The sequence below is a fragment of the Penicillium verrucosum genome, assembly GCF_028828655.1.
Source record: "Penicillium verrucosum strain IBT 35672 chromosome Unknown utg000001l_segment0_segment0, whole genome shotgun sequence".
Lineage (NCBI taxonomy): Eukaryota > Fungi > Ascomycota > Eurotiomycetes > Eurotiales > Aspergillaceae > Penicillium > Penicillium verrucosum.
In genome coordinates, this window is record NW_026643210.1 from 5,418,301 (window position 1) to 5,437,227 (window position 18,927).

At 46.0% G+C, this 18,927-nt stretch overlaps 5 protein-coding genes across 5 annotated transcripts; 2 read left to right on the forward strand and 3 right to left on the reverse strand.

Annotated features, from left to right (window-relative positions):
• Positions 1-5,919: 5,919 nt before the first annotated feature.
• On the reverse strand, positions 5,920-6,682 carry N7516_002000 (uncharacterized protein; the record flags this gene model as incomplete). The annotated part of the gene is made up of 2 exons (XM_057214720.1): positions 5,920-6,233; positions 6,277-6,682. 2 exons carry the CDS (start codon positions 6,680-6,682, stop codon positions 5,920-5,922), a joined length of 720 nt encoding a protein of 239 aa, XP_057076603.1.
• A 2,269-nt stretch (positions 6,683-8,951) lies between these two features.
• Positions 8,952-10,949, forward strand: N7516_002001 (uncharacterized protein; the record flags this gene model as incomplete). Its single annotated transcript, XM_057214721.1, has 3 exons — positions 8,952-9,159; positions 9,227-10,018; positions 10,069-10,949. The coding sequence occupies 3 exons, from the start codon at positions 8,952-8,954 to the stop codon at positions 10,947-10,949; spliced, it is 1,881 nt and encodes a 626-aa protein (XP_057076604.1).
• Positions 10,950-12,078: 1,129 nt separating this feature from the next.
• Positions 12,079-12,336, reverse strand: N7516_002002 (uncharacterized protein; the record flags this gene model as incomplete). Its single annotated transcript, XM_057214722.1, has 1 exon — positions 12,079-12,336. One exon carries the CDS (start codon positions 12,334-12,336, stop codon positions 12,079-12,081), a length of 258 nt encoding a protein of 85 aa, XP_057076605.1.
• An 884-nt stretch (positions 12,337-13,220) lies between these two features.
• On the forward strand, positions 13,221-14,417 carry N7516_002003 (protein kinase family protein; the record flags this gene model as incomplete). Its single annotated transcript, XM_057214723.1, has 1 exon — positions 13,221-14,417. The coding sequence occupies one exon, from the start codon at positions 13,221-13,223 to the stop codon at positions 14,415-14,417; it is 1,197 nt and encodes a 398-aa protein (XP_057076606.1).
• Positions 14,418-14,921: 504 nt separating this feature from the next.
• Positions 14,922-18,583, reverse strand: N7516_002004 (putative nuclear serine protease HtrA2/Nma111; the record flags this gene model as incomplete). The annotated part of the gene is made up of 4 exons (XM_057214724.1): positions 14,922-15,182; positions 15,253-15,450; positions 15,507-17,810; positions 17,882-18,583. The coding sequence occupies 4 exons, from the start codon at positions 18,581-18,583 to the stop codon at positions 15,015-15,017; spliced, it is 3,372 nt and encodes a 1,123-aa protein (XP_057076607.1). The 3' UTR covers positions 14,922-15,014.
• Between the last annotated feature and the right edge of the window lie 344 nt (positions 18,584-18,927).

The following is an 18,927-nucleotide window of genomic DNA, read 5'->3' on the forward strand; positions in this document are numbered from 1 at the left end:
AACATACTACCATGGTTTCGTAAATCTATCGTTGCAGCTTCTAGATCATCATATTAATGATACCCCGCGGGTTACCCGTTGCAGGTTACCTAAAACCTGCAGATATTGTACTCCTTTTCTTGCTGTGGGAACATGGATTTGCCTATAGTACCAACTTCTGCTCTCCACTGCAAGAAAGTCATCTATGAAACTTTTAAGTTTGGTGGGTATCTCGTCAGAGTTTCACACCTTGGTTTGGCTTTGGATGTTGATATGCAAGAATTTGTACTGACGCAAATGGACAGAGTACTAAACTTTTTTGCCCTCTATGTTGATTTAAGATTTAGCATCCAAAGCGGATGACCGCCGCCAATTTCAGGTACGCCACATGACGTACGTCGATCATCCGAGCCCGCAACCATTTTTAAATTCGTCCGTGGTTAGGCTACCCACGGTTCCAAAACCACACTCCGCTGATATGTAACCAATCGGTATGAACTGATACGAGCTTAAAGTTAATCTACGCTGGCGGACAGCATATACCTAGAAAAAGTGCGATCAAACTGAAACTCACGGTTGCCCTTGTAACCTTAACCCCGATGAAAGAGCACTTATAGTTACACAAGATTGATCTAGACTGTAACGTTTCCATGTTTGACGTCAGTGTTTCAAGTCAACTCGTGAGACCTGTAGTCTACAAACAGAAGTCTTCCAAGGTTGGTCGCTAAGATATAGTCCATATCCACTACGAGGCGTTACCGCCAAAGGATTCCGCGGCCAAGTATAGCCCACCGGCGGGTTACAGGCCTCAACCCAGAACCCTTATGCGTCTTTGGGTACCCCGCGGGGTATTAGGGATGGAGTCGATCCGAATTAGGGATTTTGCTCTTAACTATGGGAGAAAAAATGGGGCTACCTCTGGGTCACGGTTTTTTTACTGACCCTAAGTCGCGAGGTCTAGACAACCCCAATCGGTCTGAACATTCAGAATATATAACTACCTAGCTGAGAAAACCCCCGTTCACTTTGGAGCCTGTATAAGCTTATATACATAGAGGTATCTGCGATTGAAATCTGTTTTTTTTTTTTTTTTTGGTGGAGGATCGGAACTGAGTCCGATTTTACCTACGATTGTGTAGTTAACCACCCCAACTATAATAACATTTTGCCATGTCATTGACGTAAATTACTGATTGAATTAGTGGGACATTAGGGGGAATTTAATTTATGGGTTGATCTAAATCAATCTCATCTTGGTTTTATCCCAAGCTTCGAGTATAAAAACTAAGTATTACAATCACGGCGATACTTAAATATGGAAGACCACTTATTTACCCGACCCAACGAAGTGCCAAATAATATTTTAAGATGTGTCAGAATGCAGTGCGACCAAAGGAGGTTACCCAGTACCTTCATGGCACTCACCACCTGGTTCCATTATCCACCGCGAGACAAATCAGTGAAGCTATATACTAATGGGACAGGGTACAGGCCTGCGACCAATGGATGGTGCCAACTACAATGATTGACTTAATTGCTGGGCTTCCAATTTACACCTCGCCGGTTTAGACCCCGCGCAGCTGGTTGAGTGTGTGCAGTGGCCCGGGAGACCCTGATTCGAGCATTTTGGTTTACTATTGTGCCTTCTACAGTCAAGGGTTTTTTTATCCACTGCCTCCAATCTAGAATGGTTTGTGGCTATTGGTCCCAGAGGATAATAAACGAACCGGTTTTGGTTCTTTTCGATCATCTGGGATGATTTTAGTCTTTCTAAATTTTAACATGCTAGGGCTGGAACACAGTTGCTTTTATATTTGAGATTTTGAGATTGAGCCACTCTCGATGAGAAAACAGACAGACCTCTTGACCGCAACATCATGAAACAGATGAACCCCTCCACTTTTTCGTTCGCCCCATGGTCATGACGCACTTTCTTGATGAGATGGGTTGGTCCAGAAAAGGAGGGCAGGTGCGATGCTATCAACTGAATAACCATCACAGTACAAACGACCACGTGGGGCTGTCTGCGTGATCAGGGTTGCTTCTTGTCTGGACCAGCATGCAGTAACGTATTCCACTACCGAGTCGGCCACCGTAAAACTCATAGTAAAAGCGATAAATTCCTCACTTATATCTAAACAACCAACGTTCTTATTTAATTGCATCACTTGCCGATGGCAATTGATAAGCATTTTTAGTGTTTTGGCACAATTTCGAACAAATTGAAGACTTGCATTGTTACGCTAACCAAACTTACATCGCTGAGCACTAGAAATATAGTTATGTATCTTAGTCACTAATTTAACTAGTAAATTTCTCGAAACTCCCTAAATTAGATAGATATCATATGAAAAGCATTAAGCTATAAGAAAAAATATATGTAGACAACTGTTGTTGCGATAATGTATCGTTTTTACTATGTGTTTACGGTGGCCGACTCATCGGCAGTGGAATACGTTTAACGTATTTCACCACCGGGTGGATCAGCGACGCGAAAACGCGTCTATGAATCAGCACTTAGTTAATTCAACCACCCACCCTGTCACCGATTCGCTCCCGATCCCCTCAAAATTTAATAGAACAAGAGGGTAGGATCTTATTAGCTATCCAGGCTTTTAAGAAGCAAAAAATTGCCTCTATACGCGAAGCATCGCGTCGTTTTGAAGTATAGTAGGTTTCGAAAACGACTCACGGTTTGTTTCTCGGCCCGTACCCGAGACCCCGCTAACACATATTAGGACTAGTCGTAAGCTAACTTGTACTGCCAGCCAAGAATGATTGACACTAAATCCAAATCCGAACTAGTGTGGTTTCGGGTACGGGCCGAGAAACAAATCGTGAGTGTTTCGAGAGGAAGCCGATTTCGAAATCTACTGTACCATTCTCTTCTTTACGTACGGAACCGCCTTAACGGGCTCACAAATCGCCCTGAAACTCGCGCAAATTGCCCGAAATTAACAGATATTGAAGAGGAATCCTTTCAAAAATGGATCCTCTCTATGGATTCTCGTGGAGCTGCCCCCCGGCCTGCTATGTTTTGAGAAATGGCGAATCTTCTCGAACAACGTGGATCTACCCCGGTTCTTTCGGTCGGCGAAAATTGGGTTACGAAGTTCGTTAAAAGGCAAAGTCTTTATTGAATCCTGGTTCGACGGCCTCCCGGAGGACTAGCGATTCGAGGTTAGACCTAATGGATGGACCTCCGATGAAATTGGACTTCGCTGGCTTGAAAAGCTCTTTATTACTTGGACTTCTTCGCGTACGAAGAGGAGGTATCGGCTTCTAGTACTCGACGGTCACGGAAGCCATTTAACCCCGAAGTTCGAGAAAAATCAGATTATACCAGTCTGTATACCTCTGCACTCTCCACTCACCTTTTACAACCTCTCGATTTCGGCTGATTTGCGATATTAAAACGTGCGTACGTCCGGCCGGTTAAATGGTCGGGATAAATCATATTGATAAACTTGATTTCCTCGAAGCATACCCCCTCGCACGAATCGAAGCTTTTAAATCGGAGACTATTAGAAAGAGCTTTGAAACAGCTGGTTTAATAACCTTTTCACCTGACCGAGTGCTTTCGAAGCTCAATATATGGCTTCGAACCCCGAGCCCCCTCCCGGGGAGCCGGGGTAGTGAATCAAGTCGAAACTTCACACCAAAAACGCCTACTACATAGAAAGAACTACGTCGACAGGCTTCATCAATCAAAGCTTTACTTCGTACAGCATCTCGCATTCCACCAAGCCCATCAGATCGTGCATTAAACCAGCTGGTCAAAGGCGGCCATCTTACAATGCAAAGCGCTCTTTTACTCGCGAAAGAAAACAAGGAATTACGCGCCGCCAACGAGAAGCAGAAGCAAAAGTGCACCCGATCTACTAGAACAATAGTCCACAAAGGGGATCTCTCAGTTCAGGAGGTTCGTGAGCTACGTTCAGAGCCATTTAAGGCCCAAGTAGCGCGTATCAACAACTATCGTGAGCAGGTTTCGGAAGGTTTACAACCACGTACACGGGGCCAGCGAGCATGTGGAATATGCAGGCTGCCAGGACATAGAAGAGAGACATGTCCAGGTAGAGAAATTAGTTAAATTGGTTTAATGGCGTTATGGTTGGGATAAATGCATTTAAATTTAATAGATTGGGTTGGGTGGCCAGCTCGCTTACTAGTTAAGACAAAATCCTAAACTCTAGTCTAGCAGACTAGGTCGATCTTCATGAGATAGTAGTTGGTATGAATTTTTGTGTTTTAAGCCACCATATAGGGTTTTATATTTGATTACCACTACATACATAATATTTCAGGATATAGGGAATTAAAGGAAGTCAGTTACAATCCAATAACCACCCTCTCTCCCCTACTAATAAGGTGCCACTTTCGTGCATTCCAAAATCTCTCTGTCTCTGGGGACCCCCTGTCTCTGTTGCTGTTTAAATCATTAACTAATACTAACTAGAGTAGGTGTGGTTCACTTACCTAGGGGGTACGTTTGCTCTAAAATCAAAGCAAGCATAGGTGTAGTCATCTGAGGTGCACTATTTAGGACAGTAACATCTCTCAGCTAGATTTTTTTTCGTAGAGAAAATTATACCCTGAGCTGTATATATTCCTGTTAGGAATATAAAGGTGAGGGATACGATTTGAGTGAATATCATAGTCAATCAACTAACTTAAGAAACAAGAGCATACTAGTTGTAGGACGACGTAGCTTAGGGGAGAGGGTTTTATTTTCGATTTCCCGTATTAAGTTGACTATGAATTCAATTCTAGATTGCTCGATTAAATAAGGTTTAGGTTTAAGGATGATCTAAGGGTACGAGCATGATAGTCTTCCTATGCTAACTAGTTCCGCTTAAGCCGAAAACTCTATTGTCCAATTTTGTTTGAACCTTATACTTAATGTGAGCACGTAACCATGACTACAAACGGCCATTCAAATCGTTCTCACCTAAGACAAGTGGCCCGCCTACTATCATTGAGGTATTGTTAAGGGATTAATGGTCCGTAAATCACATGTGACATATGATGTATGTGACATTGGGTATCGACAGCCCGCACAAAACCGGTGAAAGCACGGTTCGGAGTCGTGGGGCACTGTACTCCTAATGATCCCACGAAGGCGATGTTAACACGATACCTGGAGTAATTGCCGAGTGTTGGTCCTAAAGGTCTTTCAGAGGCTCGTGCAGTACGAAATTATTCGGTGCAGGAATATTGATGTACTGGAACAAGAATACATGATGCTCGGAAACCAGTATAGGCCGGGTGCTGCTATCAATCAACAAACGACATTGTGGGCGTCTTCAGATTCGGGCCATCTCGAAGTCGTCAGGTTTTTATACGAGTATGAAGCAGATTTCCACGATCACAAGGCGACAAACAAACAGCCACAGGAAATGTGGTTGCTGCGGAGGATTGTTGTTCAGAGGCTTACAGGGTCAGTATAGCTCTTTTAGGAAGGGTTTTGATGTTGGGTTCAAGTTCTAATAGTGGATCAGATGGGACCTGTATAATCCTAAAACTTCGAAGTGATCACTTTCTTTTTACGTGGTCTGTCCGTGCCTTGTCAATACTAATATGACCGGTTCTTAGGTAAAGATTACATGCTACAGGAGAACTACTCAAAAGTATTTCCCAAGCTCACACAAATAGGTACTGTATCAATAGTGTTGTAAACTTTGATTAATACTCGGCGTGGTTTCAAGCAACGTCGAAATAGATTGTCCCTATGCCCATGGTAGGACTGAATCTGAACTATGTGAGCCAGAAAAAAAGCAAGTGTCCAATTTAGGCGCAGATAACTAACAGAAATCATGGCAAAAACTTTTAATATAGGTACAATTCGAACACACCATTTTTTTCCCCAGTCATATCTTTGGATGGCATCAATCTCAGCACACCGTCAATATAGTAAACGCGTTTTGGAGCTTCATCTCATTACTCGGACAGATAGAATTGCCTATCTGGGTAAGAGAAAGTTGGAGCGCTGTACACGGAGCTATCCGTGTGTATAATGGTAGCGACAGTCTGGCCTGCCAGGGCCTTTGTGAAATCAATCGTTCCCACTTTGCCAAAAGTAGTTTTGTCCACAGTTGTGCCAGGTTCGTAGTCCCCTGTGGAGACATAGTAGGTTATGACAGGGGTGCATATGTATTTCTGGCTAGGCCTTGCCGCCCATACAGCAACTGGAACAACCTTTCCTGCCTTATTCTTTTTTCCGTATCCGCAGTAAATATCGGCTAGGCATAGCTCTATTTCAGCACTGCGTGTTGGGGACAATCGGGGGAGGCTTACGGTATTTAACAGGTAGATATGTAGCGGTATCGATGCCAAAAGAATTGGCCATTTTCGTATCTTTAGGGGGCGGAACAAACTGCGCGCCCTCGTCAACAATCTGCATTTGCGGAACTGTACCAGGTTGGTCCTGTCCAGCCAGCGCCACCTCGGCATAGTCGTTTGTCGAGACGCTAACTCCTGGTTCAAGTTTTCCTGGCGTCGTACCACAAACTGCGAAATTCTCAACAGGGACAGTAAATTTGGCTGAGCCGCGCGGTGATCCAACTCCAGGTGCTGTTAGCCAGACATTGGAATAGACTTCACCAAGATTACCCCTTGGTTTAGGTACATCGCTGAAGAAGAGGTAACGTTGGCTATATCCAGATTGATTTTCAATCACAATATTATAAGTGACAGTAGTCATGTTGTTGGTGGAGATTGGAATAATATAACCTTAGGTAAATTGTTCTGTAAGTTATGTGCAGAAGTGCATATGTAAAGCGTTACAAAAATTTCATGCCATGACTCTACAGTTCTGGTCATACTTATAGTCGGCGAGCACGGCCATTAATGCCTTGTATGCGGCTACATGAGATCCGCGGCCTATGGCCTGCTATCTCATAATTACGTAGGACATGCCGGTCAGTTGATCTTTAGAGCTGTTTGCAGCCAACCTTCATATGATGATACACTAATAGAGTTAAAACCATAGGTTTTGCTAAACACGTCAATGTGGATGTTTGCGGTATGCTAGCACGGAGCTATTTGGAATTGGAAAAGCTTAGTGATTTTCAGGCCCAGAGCCTAGAATCACCGCGTGACCGGAGACACTCGTATCATGGTCTGCCGTGTCATGAGCATTAGGACATGCAGGTCAATTGATTTGAATCAGAAGCCGTTCGTAGCAATCTTCAAATCATGATATACTAAGGGTCGAAATTATTAAGTTTACCAATTTTTACACCAAGGACTCAGAATAGACACTAAGAGTTAAAGAAACGAGACTAGCTAAATACCGAATGGTGTATGTTAACAGTAAAATTAAAAATTTAGCGGGAAGTCATTTAGAAAAGCTTACTATGTTTTAAGCCTAGAACTCAGGATGGGTTTAACCCAAGGGTCTTTGGACATAAGCATGTAAGACAAGTAAATCAGTTGATTTTGACTCTTAAGGAACCGTTCGCTGTGAAACGTCATATACTAATAAGGTTAGAACTTTAGGACGAGCTAAACAACTAACAAGATATTGAAAGTTTGAAGAAATTTAAACACTAGTAAGAAGGTAATTGTAAACAACCCACCTTTGTTTTAGATGTCCTTGGGGGGCCCCGAGCTTAGGATAATTTTGAGTCATAAATAAGCACAGAACGTCATGGCTCACAATTTCCGGTCCATGTCAATCTACATCTACAGACGGAGGGATGAATAGATGGATGGACGGATGGTTTTCTACAGGCATAGAGGGGCTCGAAATCAGTTTCACCATTTTGTTTTTCTTTTGGTTGTTTCTCAAACTTTATTTTTATTGACGCCAGGCCTAATGTAGCTAGTGGGTGCTCATCACCCTTTTCCTATTCGGCAGTCACAGACGATCTAGGCCAGATGTAGACTGAAGTGGGTCCCGCCAACATTTAAGATCGTCAACACCCGTGGGCTTTGCAGAGTGTATTAGGTCTAGAATCGGTTGCTGATATTACCAGCTCATATCCACATCAAGCAAGCTGGAGAAAACAACGAATACTACATTCCGTGGGACTGTTAGTACACATCGTCTCTCTCGTCGCATGACTTTTAATCAAAAATTTTAGTGGATGACGAGAGAGAGGCCGACAAGCGCTCTGACGTTCGATTTCCTGAATTGATCCAGTAAATGCCCGCGTTGTATAACGCGCCAGGAGACAAGGGATGACGATGTTATGACTGGGATGCTATGCGGCTACTGGTCTAGACCAGGCCAGAATTGTATCGTTATGTCGCACCGACACATCAGCAGGCTAGATCCTCTCTGTAAGCCTGGAAACCTCTCCTTACGACCCCGGATCTGCCGTCTGATGGCGTTTATCAAGCAGTATACAATTGTGTAGCTGTCTAGACTCACATTATAGAATCCCATTACCACTTAATTTATATGTGATTGGGTACCGGTGCATCATACTGAGGTTAATATAATCAACGGTATCGTTTGCGGATTCCAATCAAATAGGGAACTGGTACGCCTAAGTAGAATCAGAAAAGTGAATAGGTGAACACCTTACCAGCTGAAATGGGATTGATAGACAGGCCTAGAACACGGAAGTTGCCTTCTGCATGTGAGGTTTCCAAGGTCAGGAGTCATCTGAAAACTTATTTAAGTTTCGCTCATCCCCTACCAAGGACAACCACGCAGTCTGTCTGTTTAGATACAGGTCCTCACTCAACCTAGCCTTACAGCACAAAAGATATAATATCAAAGGAGCCTTTTCATTTCCCTTGAAGACCAGCTGGATTCTACGACACACTACTATTTACCAATGGACGAGTTTCGGGTTGTGAAAATCATAGCTGTTCCAGATTACTCAACCAGGAGTACAAACAATAAATTAATTCCTGGACATGCACACGCTACGTTGTGGGAGGCAGGAACCAATATACCAGCGCTTGAAGGACCAGATGGATCCGACCACTGCTGTACTTTCAAGCTAGACTACCTTAACATGATAAGTCTTGAACTTTCTGGGTCATGGACAGGTATTTCAACTACAGATGAGTACACCATCGAAGGCCTCCTCAATAACAAGGTTCTGCTGGAGAGTACATTCAAGTCCCCTCATCTGGCAAGATTCGATACCCCCTATCTCGATCTCAAGACAGCCCCCTCGTTTCTTTGCCGTTACGCTGGAGATTGGAAGTGGCGCATAAGACGTAATAAAGGCAAGCTACCACGATCTCAGCATAAGCTCTCTCGGTTTCCGTTACTTACAATTTTCAGAGGACCGGTGGGAAGAGTCCCCAGATATAACTCGCCTGGAGCTTAACTTCGTATTTTCAGGTCCGCCAGCTGGACCACTAATTGCACCAACACCAGATGTCCGGAGCAGGCCAGACTTTAATCACGAATATCCTGTGGATCTCTTCCGTCTATTCATCCCGAAGTTTGATGTTCCGGTTCCTCCCACCAATACTCGACAGCAGTGGTATTTCAAGCGAACCATGGAGACCATTTGGAAATTGGGCTTAGGTACCAATCCATATTTAAACGCCCCTCGTCCCTTCCAATATGAGGCAATTAGTGGAGGTTCTAGCTATATTGACACTCATATCGGCGGGCAATTTCAGCTCAGACGCTTTGTTGCTGGAATGTTCAGCACTTTGAACTGTTATGACTTGGCAGCACTATCACAACTTGCGGTTTGCATCATACGAGACGACAGCGGTGACAGCGGTGTCGAGATGTATGACAGTAAATACATCCTTTGCGGTGACTATGGATTCATACCCGACGGGACACTGTTCGGCTGGCCACAGTTCCCAACCTGCAATTCACCCTTCTTCTGTAGAGGTCGTCTGCCTCATTACCCTGCAGATGATACGAACCGGCAGAAATTTGATCGACACGCTTGGGTGGAGGTCACTAGCTCATCGGGAACTAGAACTGTACTCGATGCAACTCACTGCCTCCTAATCCCGACGCCACCAGAACCGGCTAGCGGTACAGATGATCGAATGACTTACATTGGGAAATATACGGACCCTACAAGGGGTCCATATCAGCGGATATACAGTAAGCGCCTTGCTCAATTTACTTTTCCCTATCGTCACTAACAAGTATAGCTGAAAACCCGGGTAGTAGTCTACAACAGATTGGCGTTTGCGGAGTCGGCACAGTTCCATTCTTAGGGCCATCTCCTGTTGTCGAGCCGCATGTTGAAGCAGCGAAGCCTGCACCTGTCAACAATGCGCCATGCAATGACGCTACGATATTGAACGTCATCAAATCTGTCCTTCCCTTGGCAGCCCTCGACGCTAGTGATTGGCAGGTGGGATCTCGCGGGTGTCAGGCTTTGACTGCGTACAAGGGAATACCAGACAGCAGCGACCGCCTTTTTGTCGAACTCAATAATTCCGAAACACTCCATGACGCACTTCGCCAGTACCAAAAGTACAGAGACATGCTCAGAGACCTCACAGATCCAGATGCTGGTCTTCCGCCCGATGGCGTAGGTGACCTGGCTCTGCGGCTTCCATTCCACTTCCTCTGGAGACGTAACAATATGTTCATCCGCGTGTTCGCAAATGCGCCAAGTACTGGACAATCCCAAGATATTGATATTCCCGACTTGATCCTAAGGGCATCTAAAGCGATAGATTCATATCTGAGTGCCCACGCTGTCGATCCCGGCCGTGAAGCGCGCCCTTCACCGGTTCTTAAGTACCCGGAGCATAGAAACATTGTTGTGGAGGGTATGCAAATGGTCGAGGTACCTCTGAACAATGTTGAGGACATCTCGGACATCTGTATTGCAGAAATCGGGGACCATACAGTTGTCAAACAAGCATCAATTGGAGCCACAGAAGACGGCAGGAAAGGTGTTATTCGGCTTTCTACCCTGGATCCAGGTGAAACGGATGTCGCGATCTGCGTGGCTCACCATCTCAACTTGTCCACTTCAACCCTAAAAGTTAGTATTAAAGTTGTGGAGTCTGCCGACTAGCTTTAGTCCTTTCTCCAGTGAAGGAAATTTGAGGGTCAGGAAAAGCATCATCATCCATTCTTTTGTTATATTCGATCGATTGTATAGGTACAGACGCGCTCGAATTCAGTTTCATCAATTTGCTCTCTGTAATGCTCTCCTCAGCTTTATCCTGAAACAGGCTAATCCAGAGTTGATTTAGCCAATTTTGAGATATCGAATCGTATTTTTTTTTTTTTTTTTTTTGACTATATGATGGCTATTTTTATGTCCTTATTTAATAACGTACCAAGATACTACCAAGAGTGTGAGCCAGGGGTAGGCTAACCGTAAAAGATATGGCGTTATGCAATGCAGAGTTCAACAAAAGAATTAAATAGAGTACAGTAAAGACGTGAAACTGATTTCGAGGGCGTCTATAACAATTGTAACTATTCTTAATTCCGGTTAATTACAGACCCACCAGTCGTGTGTTTATTGTTACAAAACAATTCAAGATCTAGCAGCAGGCTAAATCAAGGATGAACTAACGTGTTTCAGGATAGAGTTCAAGAAAATATTGAAGAGAAGAAATAAGTGAAACTGATTTCGAGCGGGTCTGTACAGGATCCTGGAAGAACGAAGCTGAAACGGCAGAGGATGATTCAGATCCTTTTGGCCCAAGCAATAGACGGCTCAAACTTTGGCTCGTTCATTGGATGGGCCGGTCGATAAGGAGACGAAGAAGTGCAACAATAAATGAAAGACACTGTTAGAGAGTGCTTCTTTAGTCGTGACGTTTGCCTTTGTTGATCATGAAAACCTTCCTGCTCTAGGGGAACGATCGTCTTTATATGTCTTTCAAGTCGATTTCATCGACGCCAATGCCAAGCCGTCTTTCATCCAAGGAGCTCAATTTGGATGAAGTTGTAGCACCCTAATTGTAGAATGACAACCACATGTATCTGTCCGTACCGGATTCTCCCTGGCGGGGGTGGGAAGTTCTTATTTGAGCTGCCGCCGCTTTATGAAGGTGCTCGGCCTCAGTGGGGACCCGCAGTGTTTTGTGGTTTCGCGCGGAAGTCCTTCTCTGCCTCCTCGACCCGTTTCTCCCACGTGGAAATATCGATCCCTGGCACAGTCTCGCGTAGGAACTCTGTTAGGCCGCCTACTACCTCGACGAGATCAGGGACGGGTCTTTTTTGTTGTTGCTCGGGTTTATAGGATCCGAGAGGATTTCGATCAGCGCGAGGGTGTCTGCCACGACATTTTCCACGCGTGCCTTAGATGACGCTGAGTCGTCCCTATCGTTGCCCTGGCGGTAGGCCACGGCCAGGGAGCGGCTAGCGCCACGGGGGCCGACATAGGCGACGACGGAGAAGAGGAAGGAGCGGGGACTGTTGGAGTCTAGACACTTGTATCCGAGCATTATATTGTTTACAAGATGGGGCTATTGACATAAGTAAATCGTCCAGATAACAAACAGCTGGGAAACAACGAGAGGAAAAGTATCAGCCTAACATTTAGTTTAGAGCAGCCTAGTTTGGGCGTCTGGCAAAAGACGGCTAGCCTAGGCCTGGCAGGACAAAGTAATGGGGCCAAGCGAGGGAGTGACTAGATATATATCTCTTTTGTAATGGCATCACTTTAGGCAGAAATGCTAGGAGGGGAAAAGGGAAAGGTCTCGGGTGCCAGGCATTAACTAACATACCTGTGGTTGTCAGAATTAAGGCTGAGCGTTGGTTTTGCTTCACATAGCACTAAAGGCCAGTCCCTTATATCAACTAGCATCATTGGTCTAGTGGTAGAATTCGTCGTTGCCATCGACGAGGCCCGTGTTCGATTCACGGATGATGCACTTCTTTTTTGGATTTGGATTTTTTTGTTTATGTCAATTTTGAGCTCTATGCCCTTTTAAATGTTTGTTCTTTACATATTTTTGGCTTTTTAATTCATGATTTGTTCTATATTGTCAGTTTATGTATGGTTGTGTTCTTTCGTCATATATCCTAGATATATATATAGCCTTAAGACTATATATGTAGTCTACAACATAACTATACAACCCGTACCAGATTACTAGTAGCATATCCTAAAATCCACCTTAGCGGGAACCCCCGAATAAACAATTTCAATCCAAATTTACTACCGGAGAACCCATGGGGACTGGGTAAGTGTAGTTGAAGTCACGTGGTAAATATATACCAGGATACCTCCTCGACTAAACCTTTCTCCTTCAAATGCCTTTCCCACATATCCTCAATCTGAGAAAGAAAACCCACCTTGCCCACTGATCATACGTTAGAAGTCAAAATGCCAGCCGCAGCAGCTCCTCCTCTTTTTACGACTCCTGGCCTTGAATTAATGTCGTACTGTGAAGACAGCGACTTTCGAGCTGAAGGGAAGCCCGAGCCTAACAGTCGCTCACAGTCTCTGGTCTACTATTCTCAAGAGAAAAAATGGTGGATCAGAGTAACTTTTAAGGGCGCGATTTCCTGTGATGCCGAACCAGAACAAATCAAATCAAAACGCGAACGACGAAATGAATTCCAAGACTTTGTGAGGTTGATTGATTTTCGATCGTTGGCTCTTCTAGATAACACTGTGACTGAAGTGATCTTGAACGAAGACCCGGAAACAACTGAGCCTGTGAAGCTACATAACCAACTAGAAGATACCAATCGGTTTGCAAAACTCACAAATCTACGATTCCATATTTGGGAGGACCCATTAAGAGTGGTTTACCCGCCATGCCTCCAATTTCCGTCTTTTCGAGCTATCAATGTCGCCGAATTGAAGGAAGAGGATGAAATCACCGACGGAGTATTCCGTGTTTTTCACAACGGAAAACCATATGTTCTCAAGGTAGTCAATCGGCCCCTTTACCAACCACGCGATTCAGACGTTATACAAAGAGAACTTGAGAACCTCGAACAATTCAAAGGCGTGGTAGGGATCGTTCAGCTAGCTGGTATTGCGGTATTCCCTAATCCATACGCGACCTGCCAAAATGTCGAACAAATGGTTGTTAACGGGATTTTATTGGAGTACTATAGCGGTGGCTCCTTACAACGTGTTCTAAATGAAAAGCGTGTTAGGGAATTCGACTGGGAGCGATGGGCGATCCAAATTGGGAATGCTTTGGACATTTTCCACCGCGCAAAGAAAACCCATATGGATATAAAGCCTTCGAATATTGTTCTCGACGACGATGGCAATGCGGTCCTTATTGATATAAGCGGTATCGGTGGAATAACGCACGAATGGCGTGCTCCAGAGATCCGGGATGAAATATCACCCTTTGATCTTCCATTCCAAACACGTCAATTGAATGATATTTGGGCCTATGGAAAGCTTTTGACAGAGATTGCGTCAAACGCTGGGAACAGCCCTTTTTCGGGAACTCTCAGGTTGGTTGCAGATCATCTTACTGAAGAGTATGTTCACAACAGGTGGACATTATCTCAGGGAATCTCTCGGTTGAAAGATTGTCAGTGTGTGGTTTATTAAAGGGATGGGGGGTTCTTCTCCCACGAAAAGTTGAGCTAAAAGCATCCTACTAGGCTGTCCAAAGCTTAGAGCATTGTCCATATTGTTCTATCTCTGATCAATTTGCTCTATCAACCTGATTTGGACCAGTGATTTGGACCAGTGGCACTCTAAACGCCGCAAAGAGATACGCTAATTACATTATGGTAGAAAGATTTCAGCTAAACCCATATAATCACAGTAACATTCTTAAATTCAGGATACACATATCGAAATCACAACCTTCCCAAGGCTTAGTATGGCAACTTAGAGCTATGAAGCAAATGAGTAACTAAGGTATTGTTCTGAGCATGATCACCTGACAGCCCAGCCTAGTCCCGTACCACCCTATTCCAACCCAAAAGCCAAAGAATATGTGGCACATGTGCACTGTTTATGATTTTGTACTTGGCCATTGACTTGGCCCATTTGCGGAACATACACCATTACATGGAAAGAAAAACAGAAAAAAAAGGCATAAAACCCCCAGTCCGAACCCACCCCCTGGCAGCGCCGAGGAAAAATATAATACAAGATTCTCTAGCCCTTACGCAGTAAATATCGACACTGAGCCAACACTTACTGCATATCCGGCTCGATGTCACTAGCTCCTCCCTCAGCAGCCTCATCCATGGCATCGGGGTTGAGATTGGCAGCGTCGGGTGCGACACCGATTTGAGTCTCATAGGAGACGGTGCGCCAGCCGGATTCAGTGGTGGGATCCTTGACATATTCGGACATGGGGAACTGTTGGATGTTAGGACGCGGTTCAAGTTTGTATTTGATGTATAAGTGCAGGGAAAAGGAAAGGACTCACGTAATGATCATTCTTCTTCATGGTAACAACCCAGGGAACGTTGTCGAAGGTGACAGCGCGAATACGGAAGTACTCGTTGTCGGGAATTTTGCGGACTTCCTGAATAAAGCTGTCCAGATCTGGAGTCGAGACGCTGTTCACAGCAGTGAGGAAGTTGGTAGGTGCAAGACCGTAGTGGTAAGCGGGGGAACCACGGCTCTGAAGAATAGTGTTAGCGGGATTCAAATGGATGTAACAAAGGTATCGATACTCACCCTCGCGCTCACGTAGATCTCGCTGTGAACCATGGAGATTTGCTGGCGAACAGCATGATGGGGTTTCTGTAGAACAGCACCGCAGAAAGCAAGGGCACGATCTGTCTCAATGTCCTGAGTTGGCACTGTGGGGACGCGGATGCGCACTTCCTCGCCATTTCGAATGACCAATGCATCCAGGAATTCCTTCTCATACATGACATCCAGCTCTGAAACGCGGGTGATGATTTGGTCATCTAGCGTGAGAATAATGTCGGCTTCTTCGAAGCTGGTGCTAGGGTCGGGGATGACGCCTGCGGGAGGGCTGTCAACCTTGCGCACCATGAACAGCTGGTGCCGGGACGGGTTGGCCTCGGTGACCTTGTTAATCCACTTCTGCGAGACGCCCATTATGCGGGCCTGGCTCATCTGCACAACATAGCTCTCCATGTTCAGAATTCGCAATGTCGGGACCTCTCCTTGTTGGATCTTGGAGGTAACGGGAAGCAGGTATGGAGTGGCAAGGCCGAGGTGATATTCGACATCCTTGTGAGAGCTTGCAGAGCGCTCACCGAGATAGTTCAACCACAAGGCCTGCACCACACCATCTTCGCCGACAAGCACACCGTTTGAACATTGTGCACTGAGCCCGGTATCCACGGTGACAGCATCTAGGTTGATTGCACGGTAACGAGGGGCAGCTGCGTTGGCGGGGATCGACACAGTTGTGATGTCAGTGACAGTGGTTTTGGCCACGACAATGCGATAGTTTTGGTTGAAGCCAACAAAGATGGTATCTTGGCCTTGTTTGATATAGTTGGTGCTGAGCTGGGCGCTCTTGACCGGAGCCTTGACGAGGCTGGGGTCGTATTGGATGATGCTGTAGTTCTGGAGCGGATGCAGGAAGACAACCTTAGCACTGACAATGATTGAGTCGGCCACAGTGATGTTGATGTCGCAAAGGTCGTAGGGGACAATGGCCCGTGATACTGCCACTAGACCCTTCTCAGCATCGATGACCAGTCCGAATCCAGTCTTCTTTGCTTGCGGGTATCCATCCAGCTTCAAGGGCATGATGCATGATACGCGCACGAAGCTACGGACAATCTCGGCAGCAGCAGGCTGACTGATGCCGTCTAACTGGATGAAACTCGCCTCTCTTGGGACAGGAGGCTTAGCAGGAATGGGATCGGCGATATCGGAGAAATCCCAGACACCAGAGTCGTCGTTACGGACCGCCATCCGCATCTTCGGATGCCAGTGACGGTCAACGTAGATGATACTAGTTCCTTTCGTGTGGAGATCGCGAATATGGCGGTAGGAGATCGCCACACGAGCGCGATCGGGAATGCTTTTCATGACCTCTACGAACTCATTGAGGTTACGGGTGGGCCGCTTGTCAATCGAATCAATGATCCACCCTGCCACGGTGTTCTCCAGCTTGAAAGAGCCTGCCGACTCACAGACATAGACTCCACGAGTGGCAATGGCATAGAGACGTGACTGCTGGTACGACAAATCATGGAAGCTGGCTCCAGCAACTGTGACGAAACGATCCGGGGTGATATCATGAAGATTTCCCACTTGGCACTCGACCTCAACGTCTTGGCCGCCTCTCTGAACCAGCAATTTGACAGATTCGCCGACACTCGAGTCTAGGATATCATCGAGACGAACAAACTGCGTAAGGAGCTCTCCATTCACCTTGACAAGCACATCTCCCTCTAGCAATTTACCATCTGCGGGTCCCTCCGGAAGGATGATCTCCGCCGCAAGCATGTTCGTTTCAGTAGGTGCTGCGGCACGGATAGCAGCCTCCCACTCGGGGGTCAGGCCAAGACGGCGACATTCATCGAACGGCCTCAAGACCCACTGTGTTTGAATGGTACCACGAGTGACAGGCTGAGATTGGCGGATACACTCTAGTGCACGAAGCGGGCGGTCTAGCGGCAAAAAGTAGTCCGTCGCAGCTCCGTCAGCTCGACCACCAGCCTGCAAAGCAACTGCATGGCCAGCAAGGTTGACCACGGGACTTCCCGAACTACCGCCACTGGCTGCAGCTGCGGCCTGGATGTAGTTTGTGTTGAAATCACAGTAGCCCTCTCCATATTCAGGCGCATTTCGGTCCAGTCGACTGATCACGCCGGACAGAATGCTCAGCTTTTCTCCAGCATCATTACCCACGACACGGATCTCTGTGCCAACTCGCGCTCCATCCGGCTGGAGCTTAAGCTCAGCGAGATCCATATATCGAATTTTCGCCGGGTCGAACTTTAAGATACCGAAATCATGAACGGGGTCCCGGTAAACAGGCTGGACATCGCACTGTGATTTTGACAATGTTGTTAGTGACCGGGCAAGCGCTTTAACAAAACCATGGCGCAGGAGCGACTTACTTCCTCGTGGTTGTCAAAGATACAGTATCCCCAGAAAGGACCAGCACCGACAACGTGGCGATTGGTCAATATGTAGCCACGCTCTGCATCCACCACGAAACCAGTTGCTTGACTGGACATGGAGAGCTCCGTATCGAAAGAGCAGGTCTGACAGAAGTGAATTGAGACAGCGCATTTCACGACATTCTCGATGGTAGCCTGCCATTCAGGTGAGTCTGTTGTAGCAGGGATGGCGACTGGCGAGGGAGCTCCATCTAAGTCCTCCTCGACCTCATAGACAGTTCCATTGGCGGGCGTCGCGTCGTCGGGAGTCAAAACTGCGGGCTTAGGTCTGAGTTGCTTGTTGGGATGATCGGAGGTATCGGCCGCCGTGCTGCGCTTTCGCTTTGCACCCATGTCGCCTCTGTTATCCATAGTGAAGGTATTTGAGGGTTGGAGGTGGTATAGACGGGGTTTTAGGTAGTTGGCAAGAGACGAGATCGTCCGGGAGCCACTTGGGGCTAACGGGGCAGCAGAGAATGGGATATAAGACGATTGAAACACGTGAAGATGCGGAGTTAAGGAATGTGACGCAGATGACCGATCAACGGCTAAAGACCTCAAAGGATTGGAGGTTTGTTTTGAAGCTTGATAAGACGACAAAGGGGAGGTGGCGGCGATTCGCAAACTCCTTCTGAATACGGCTAACAAAGAACAATACATCCACCAGACAATTGGGGAAAATGTGTACGCGCCTTGACATCAAGGCAAAACGTGCCCACCAACAATTCCCAAAGGCGGAGAAGCAAGAATGTCATATCATTGGCCCGGGGCTTTTATTTTCACATCTCAGGATTATTGCCGGCAGAAACCTGTTTACTACATATTTACATATGTTTATATTTACCCCTTATACATGCCTATATGTATTATCTTCCTATATATCCTGGCAGGTTAGAGCCATTGAGACTCAATATTTGAACAAATTGATTCTCATACCTAGAACTGAAACACAATTTTCCTTGAAAACAGGAGTTTGGGTATCAGACCTCAAGAAGGCGGAGAGC